At 37.8% G+C, this 9,079-nt stretch overlaps 1 protein-coding gene across 1 annotated transcript in view; it reads left to right on the plus strand.

The window, feature by feature from the left end:
- LOC116020759 (agamous-like MADS-box protein AGL9 homolog) overlaps positions 1 to 3,287 on the plus strand; it is a 7,353-nt gene extending 4,066 nt beyond the window's left edge. The window contains exons 3-8 of the mRNA XM_031261278.1: positions 1,468 to 1,535; positions 1,873 to 1,972; positions 2,066 to 2,107; positions 2,190 to 2,231; positions 2,364 to 2,500; positions 2,906 to 3,287. Of these exons, the coding sequence (XP_031117138.1) occupies positions 1,468 to 1,535; positions 1,873 to 1,972; positions 2,066 to 2,107; positions 2,190 to 2,231; positions 2,364 to 2,500; positions 2,906 to 2,975 (459 nt within the window). The 3' untranslated portion in view covers positions 2,976 to 3,287. The remainder of the gene's footprint in view (positions 1 to 1,467; positions 1,536 to 1,872; positions 1,973 to 2,065; positions 2,108 to 2,189; positions 2,232 to 2,363; positions 2,501 to 2,905) is intronic.
- Positions 3,288 to 9,079: the final 5,792 nt, after the last annotated feature.

Genomic DNA, 9,079 nt, shown 5'->3' on the forward strand with positions numbered 1-9,079 from the left:
CCCAAAAAAAAAAAAAAAAAAAAAAAAAAAAAAAAAAAAAGACATAAAAGCAAACTTGAGCAGATTCTCTGTTCTAACTTCAACACTATTTTCGAGCATCTTACCATTCAAGTTCAAGTGGTTTCTTACAAAAAGATGTAGCTACATGAGTTACACTTCCAATGCCTCCTTAATCAACTGAATCGAATCTATGTAGAAAGAGTTATGCTCAAAACTCAAAATACCTGTCAACATTGTGGGATTTGTGGGAATAGTAAAACATGCTATTTGACAATTTTCAACACCTTCTAAGACTAGGAAATTAACAAAATAAAACACTCTAATTCAAGTTAGTTTTGACTAATGATACGCAATACAAATATTATATACAGAAACAATTTTAATCTTAATTTCATCATTTGATGAATGCTTTGTCTTGTTAGCAAGATTTGATCGAGTTTCTTCTCTTAGTATGTGTTCAGGCCGGGGGTAAATTTCCACTGAGAGTATGTCGTTCGAGTTGCAGTATCATTGTTAATTGTTGAACATTTATATAAATTAAATTAATTCTAATATAGGATGAACATAATGGAGCTTATGTGTATGACATGAAACGTTTATTACCACTTGAGCTGCATGCATGCATGGAGTGCTTAGCTTGTTGGATGTGAAGTACGTCTGATTCCTAGTACTCCTAATAGGGTTGGTGTTTTTGGTTTATGGGATTACACACAAGGAATGAGAATCAAAATCATAGTTAGTGCTTGATTGACAACTTTTTAAAACACTATGGGATTTGATTACCTCTTTAATTAAAAACTTCATTCCCTAATTAAAATGAGTATCATTCCATTTCATTAGTAATTTGATTTTTAAATTTGGATTAGTGATTTTAGATTTTTTTTTTGATTTTTTTTGTTCATATTGGTGCTTTTGATGTCATTATATTAAGATCAATTGACTCGATTTTTTGCTTTTGTATTACATAACCAAACAATATTACTAACCATTTTAATTTCACCATACTACCAAACATGCAAAAGGAAAATACTAGGTGTACTCTCATTTTCTACTTCCAACTTTTACTTCCACGCAAAATTTGTATGTAGATATTTGTATTGAGATCCACATGAAAAGTAACTTATCAGTGCCAACCACATCAAGTAGTAAAATTTAGGGAGTAAGATTTAGAAGTACATGTAGTAAAACTCAATGTAAAATACTTTCACCAAAATCTATTCTCATTATCAAGTATTTGATTCCCATTGCATGTAATTCTGATTCCCATATGTGAACCAAACACATCTTTACTCTTTTAATATGTTCCTTGTTATGTGGAAAATTGTAAGCGATAAATTAAAAGTTAATGTGGGCAGTGGCCAAAAGTTTCATATTTATATATCTTGTCTGAAGGTTTGTCATCTGATCTTGATTCTATTCAACATGAACACACTTTAACAGACTTCATATCTCTGCTTATGGTTGTAGGAGATAAGTAGTCAGCAGGAGTATCTGAAGCTGAAAGCACGATATGAAGCGTTGCAGAGAACACAAAGGTATCAATGCTAATACGAGATACTCTTCACATTTTTTTTTGAGTGGCGAAGGAAACCCACTGTCACTATCTGAGGGTGTGCACCGGGTAGCCAAGTATTAGAGGCTATTGCATGCGGTGCTGCCTTGCTCTTACTATGTTAGGATCAAGTGCTTACCACTAAACCATAACTTTTAGCGTAAATGATAAGCCCTTGATCCTAACAAGTGGTATCAGAGTCAGATCATGCGCTTAAGTCCAGACAATAACAGGCTGGTGACGGGATGTGATGACAGTCTATTACTTAAGCGTTTGATGCTAACATATTAACACCTGTGTCTTTTGTGTTGTAATACTAGGAATCTTCTAGGCGAAGATCTCGGTCCTTTGAACAGCAAGGAACTTGAATCTCTGGAGAGGCAGCTTGATATGTCACTGAAGCAGATCAGATCAACAAGGGTACATAATTTCTCCTAACCATATATATATGCATGCATGAGCTTATTTATAAGTTCATTTGAGTATAGCAAGTCATCTGTTTCCATATTGCAGACTCAAATGATGTTAGATCAACTCACAGATTTGCAGAGAAAGGTACATTGAGAATTCAGATTATATTCATATGGGATGGGTATTTTGTTCATATAAATAGACTTATAATGTATTTTGTGTACAGGAGCATGCACTAAATGAAGCAAACAAGAGTTTGAAACAAAGGGTATGTGCTCTAATGGCTATTCTTTACATTTCAGAAAACATTATAGGCACAATGAAAAGCTAAGACAGCAATTTCCTTGAAGAACATTCTAAACAAAACAAAACATTAAACATGGTTCTCCATGTTTTGCAGTTGATGGAAGGAAACCAACTAAATCTGCACTGGAATCCAAACCCACAAGACATGGGATATGGCCGCCAGACAGCTCATCATTCTCAGGGTGATGTCTTCTTTCATCCTCTGGAATGTGAGCCCACATTACAGATTGGGTAAGTCACCTCACATATATTAAACCTCAATCGTTATATTGTGGACCAGGACCCACAGTTCACTGTAAACCTGATCCAATACACAGAATTTGACTTCAAAATGTACAGAATTCATGTTCATAATACACACACAAACACAATATAATGAACAAGAATTTTGTGCATTATGAACATAAATTATGTGTATTATGTTAAAGGTTTAATTCATTTTCATTATACCGTGTTTATGTGTATGTGTATATGAACATGAATTAGGTGTATTATGAAATCAAATTCAGTATATTGAACCAGGTACACAGTGTACTATGGACCCTGGTCCACGATATAAACAGCCATTAAACCTAGGATGACTAGGAAAAATGTTTTTGTTTTTGGTGGGTAATGAGTTGTTGTGGTGATATTCAGGTACCCAACTGATCCAATAACAGTAGCAGGTCCGAGTGTGAATAACTACATGCCTGGGTGGTTGCCATGAAAGCCATTGCAGTAAAGCTTTCATGTATGCTGAGCAAAAGGTTATGAAAATGTCACCCTTTTGTATGCTTGATCATAAAAAAGACATGTTTTCATCGTTCTGTACCTCTGTATAAGACTGTCATAAGATCATTAAATTCGAGTGTCCAAATTGCAGTGTCTTTAATTTGTTCCTCTGCAGACTCAACTCCTTTAGCTCTGCAGCCAGCTTGTATGTAGATCAGAGTAAACATATCTTTGTTTCTCTCTGTTTCAAGATTTGACATTTTGGATGCATGCATGTGATGAGATATTTGCAGATTTTTACTTGTAATTTATATGTATTTTACTTTGATTTATGGGAGACCGGGAAAGTCCTTATGATCTTAATAACCGAGGAAGTACTAGGTAAATTAACTACATATTCTTTCTCTTCAAAGTGCCTTAAAATCGGCATCCTTGCCGGCAGCTTTTGCAGATGGCATAGCGTCTCTGTTAATCGGCGGCGGCGGCTAAATCATTTATAAACTTCTATAATTTTAGATCCTATGAAGCTTACACTCCAAACCAATCCCAGATTCAGACACCCGTTTAAAATCTTGAGCATACCCATCAGCCCCAAATCTATAAATCACAAGCCCATTACATTTTTTCATAGATCCATTAAAAAAATTCTAATCTTGAAACTTATTCAACCAGCTACATTTTTTGTAAAAAAATTCTAATCTTGAAACTCATTCAACCTATTACATTTTTGTTAGGATTTACCACTACTTCAAAAGTTACAGTGTTGTTTTCTCACCAAAGAGTAGTCAGCGGGTGAGCCAATACTACTGAAAAAGTACAACAATTATCAGTAAACACACATAATTAGCCTCACAAATCCACTTGTGTTTATCGAAAAATCTCCCTTTCTACCGTGCCCCGGAGGATCTTTTATAATAGTCTGAGTGACCGTTGGTCTCAGGCTCCTCATAATTACATTTAATGGACTAATGATGAATAATGAATGCTCATATTAACTCCTAATTACATCACACCTAGTAACGGTCTTCATCCCTTCATTAATTGCATGTTTATGGCTAGCCTCAACGGGTTAATTAGTCTTCTTCATGGAACCGCTCCGCTTATACTGTCCAGGCCGACTCATGATGTCTCTCGGTAGGATTATTTTCTCAAGTTAATGATTCTAGCAAGATCAGCATTAACCATCTGAGGCTTGGGTAAATTGTATCATTTCTTCTTCTCGATGTCCTTCCAATTCCTCTGCTCGTTCGTCTCCCTACTACAGGGTCCCACCATCGACTGTTTCCCCATTCCTTCGAGTCGGGCCGACTCACTCACTCATTCGATTTTAGCATTCCCGCCTTTTTTCAATCGGTCAATAGGTCCGACTTCTTCACTTCCCCAGTTGATTGGCCTCAATCGCTTGACGTCTTACGCCGACTACTTCCTTATGACTACTGATCTTTTACGTACTCTTTTTACATGGAGGCACAGTTGACCGAGTGCCGACTCCTTTTATAGGACTCCGACCAACTTAAACCATCTTCCACCTTATGACTTCTTATCTTTTACCCACTCCTTTTACAATGAGGCATGGTTGACCGAGTGTCGACTTCTTTTATAGGACGCCGACCAACTTAAACCATCTTCCACCTTATGACTCCTTATCTTTTACTTATTCCTTTTACAAGAAGGCACGGTTGACCGAGTGCCGACTCCTTTTATAGGACTCCGACCAACTTAAACAATCTTTCACATTAGAGCATCTACATCAATTTAAGACTTTTTGTAGTTTTTTTATGTGCCACTAGGAGAGAGAACAAGGAGAACAAAAAAGGCAAAAAATTAAAAGGAAAAAAAATCTGACAAACAGAAGAAAAAAAATTAAAAACAGTTTCTTTTTCAGAGTGGCCGCTAGCGCCCCCCAGCGGGCGCGTGGGAAACACACGCCCGCTAGAGCGGCAGTGCGCTCAAGCGCAAGTTGTTGTATGTTTCTTCTCTTTTTTTTTTCTTTTTTTTTTCTTGACAAGGTTTTGTGTTTTGAAGGAGGAAGAAACTATCCAAAAATCATTTCCCACATCAATAAAAAATCATCTTTTTTTTTGGGCTGACAAAACCCAAGAAAAAGCTTATACTATGAATGCTCTTATGACTTCTTATCTTTTACCTACTCCTTTTGCAAGGAGGCACGGTTGACCGAGTGTCGACTCCTTTTACAGGACTACGGCCAACTTAAACCATATTCCACCTCATGACTTCTTATCTTTCACCTTCTCCTTTTACAAGGAGGCACGAGTGACCGAGTGCTGACTCCTTTTACAGGACTTCGGCCAACTTAAATCATTTTCCACCTTATGATTTCTTATATTTTACCCACTGTTTTTACAAGGAGGCACGGTTGACCAAGTGCCGACTCCTTTTACAGGACTCCAGCTAGTCAACTCGATTCTACAGTCTACGGATAAGATCTCCTGCCATATTTTGTACCCTCAAATATGGATAAGATCCCCTTCTAGATTCCGTACCCTCAAATCTCATGAAAAGGATACGCCACCCTTTATGACTTAGTCAACGTCATTCGTGCACATCACGCGTGATTCTAGGGCACGTGCTCCAAGGTGTAAATCTTGCTCTATAAATAGGAACTTCTCCTTCTACCCCGCTACCCGTTCTTATTCTCTCCCTTTTTTTTTTTAATCTTTCTTTCTGAAGGAACTCATGGATTCGAAGAAAACTGGGAAGGAAGTGCAAAAACGCTGCTCAAAACGCCTAGTGGAATAGGCTAGACTCACAAAACTAAGGAATAGGAAGGCCGCCCACTGTGTCCACGAAGTCGGTAACACTTCCGAGGACCCTTTGACGGTTCTTTATGACGAGGAAGAAGGGGCTATTGTTCTTTATGACGCAGAGCAGAAAGCGGATTCTCCACCGAACCTCGACTATGACCCAACTTACGTGCAAATCCTGGCTGAAATGAAGGAGATGATTGACCATGGCTCCCCTACGGGTACTTCTCCTGTCGTGGCTCCGCTTTGGGATGAAATACGCCCCCCCCCTCCCTCACCTAATTAGCCTTCCACCACCCCATCTTGGGCCAATGCTAATTCTAGTGGACGTGTTCCTCGTCCCTCTAAGTAGAAAATAAAAGACCGCATGTAACCTTAAGCTAAGTTATGCATCATGTCGGTTATAAATAAAATGTTTCTTTTATGTTCATTTCTTTTGCTCGGCCAGATCTTACTCAATTACACTCACGAACCTTGCAACTTCACGCCTTTGTATACTCATTTGGTCAGCCGAATGCCGATTCCTTTTACACACTCCTTTTACTAAAAGACACGGTTGACCGAGCGCCGACTCCTTTTTCAAGACTCTAGCCAACAAAGCGACTAACGCCTTATGACTTCACACCTTTTACACACTCCTTTTACAAGGAGGCACGGTTGAACGAGTGTCGACTCCTTTTTCAAGACTCCGGCCGACCAAACCTACTACTGCCTTATGACTTCACACCTTTTGTACACTTCTTTTACAAGAAGGCATGGTTGACCGAGTGTCGACTCCTTTTCCAAGACTCCGGCCAACCAAATCGACTACCGCCTTATGACTTCACACCTTTTACACGCTCCTTTTACAAGGAGTCATGGTTGACCAAGTGCCGATTCCTTTATTAGGGCTCTGGCCAACCAAATCGACTACTGCCTTATGACTTCACACCTTTTACACACTCCTTTTACAAGGAGTCACGGTTGATCAAGTGCCGTTTCTTTTTTTAGGGCTCCAGCTAACCAAATCGACTACTGCCTTATGACTACACACCTTTTACATAGGGATGGAAACGGGGTGGGGCGGGGGCGGGGAATGGGGTCCCCATCCCCGTCCCCAAAATCTCTCCCCGTTCCCCGTTCCCGCCCTGTTCCCCGACGGGGATTTTTCGGGGATGGGAATCCCTGCGGGGATTTTTTTACTGTAAATGTTAAAATATTTATTAAATGATAACATATAGACATTAAATACAAGGAACATAAAATAACCCACCTCAAATAATTTTATCTAAAGTTATAAACAGTTTAACATATTTCTAATTTTCCACAGTTTATTCACTGAATCACTGCTTGTTCATAATTTCAGTGCTTATTCACTAACTATAAGCCTATAAACTAGAAATATTAGGCTTATTAAGTTGTTTCTACTTTCTAGTTTTCAAATTAGCTTTCACTGCTTTCTACAAGGAACATCTAGTTTTTTCTACTTTCACTGCAATAAAGTATAAATAAACTATTAAACTATAAACTAGCTATTTATAAACAAAGAACCAGAGGCCAATAATTTATATATATATATATACGGGGCGGGGACCGGAAATCGGGGCGGGGGATATCCTCCCCGTCCCCGTCCTTGTCCCCGACGGTGATTAGGATTTTCTCCCCATCCCCGCCCCCGTTCCCCGAAAGAATTCCCCGAACCCGCTCTCGTCGGGGTGGGGACCGGTTTTCCCCATCGGGGGCGGGTTGAATTGTCATCCCTACTTTTACACACTCCTTTTACAAGGATACACAGTTGACCGAGTGCCAACTCTTTTTTCAGGACTTCGGCTAACCAATCTGGCTACCGCCTTATGACTTCACACCTTTTACACACTCTTGTTGACCGAGTGCCGACTCATTTTTCAGGAATCTAGCCAACCAAAACCGATTCGGCTCCTTCTGCGACCTTTCAACTCTAAAACCCTAACCGTTACAAACCCTTATCCTTCCCGCCGGTTTGGATTTCGAAGCCCACTTAACTTCTTGTGTACATTTCACATCACCTCAACCGTCACTTTGCACTCGGTCCACCATCTGATCCTTCGCCATGTGTCATCATCTGCCCCAGTTTCCTTTCCTATAAATACCCTAGCTTAACCTCGGTTTTAACCCCACCATTGACCTCTTCCTCCAACTCTACATGGTTAATGTGACACCCGAAAAATTTCTGCTCCCAATTCTACTTATTTGAATTTCCAAAGTTATTCCTATTTCCTCCTCAATGTTCATTTAGTCCTTAAACCATATTCATTGAAGCCCACTCCTATGGTCATATTCATTGAGTCATGAGCCATGTTCATTTGGACCAATAAATCCTTATACTAACTAGTACACTTTTATAATAATATTATTTTATATTGTAATTATATTTTGAAGTAAGAGATATATGTACAAATCATATTTTATTATATATGTTATATGTGTATGTACGTATGATATAGTATATATATATTTGTTAGTATATGTATATATATTAGTCTAGATGGTATGTACGTACACATAAGTATATATGTACTCAACTTTCTCTATACATTAAATATAATGATATGTTTATTTTGGATCATATAGTTATGATTTGACTATAATATATATATGTATAATGTATACTAACAGCTATGTATATATATATGTTAGATATGTATGTAATATATATCCTATGGATATTTGGTACTATCTAGAAGAATCAATGATGATCCTTTCAATAAAAATTTATCAAATACTAATTGGGAGTTACTATTACTAATTGGGAGTTACTATCACTAATTGGGAGTTCCAAATCATATGATTTCTACCCATTTATTTTCATTCAAGTGGAGTGATTATTTTAGTAATCTTTCTCCCTCCCTTGGCCGATTATTTCTTCAAGAAAGAAAGAAAAAAATGTTGTCTTCTTCTACTTCTTCTTCTTCTTTACATTGCCGTTCTCCCCCATTAAAAAAAATAAAATTCCTTCCTTCTTCTCATGTTCTTTCAAGAGTGGATTATTATTCTCCCAGCCTAGTAAGTTTTATCCTATTTTATTTATATTTTATTGGGTAGAAAGAGATTTCATGATCTTATGAGCTTATTTGTGTTCTTATGTTTATTGATTGGATGATGGGTGATAGTGGAGAGGGCATTGAACCTTTGAAGGTTTAAGAGAAATATTGGAAGAACTAAGCCTGCCAAGTAAGTAGATTGTTTTCTCTCTTGCTTGCCCTTAAATTAAAATGATTTTTGTATATATCCTAGTAAAAGGATAAAGTATGTTTTGATGGTTGAATTTGTGAAAATCTCTATTTTGATATCAAGACATGTATAGCATGTTTTATAA

Source organism: Ipomoea triloba, chromosome 5 (assembly GCF_003576645.1).
Source record: "Ipomoea triloba cultivar NCNSP0323 chromosome 5, ASM357664v1".
Taxonomy (NCBI): Eukaryota; Viridiplantae; Streptophyta; class Magnoliopsida; order Solanales; family Convolvulaceae; genus Ipomoea; species Ipomoea triloba.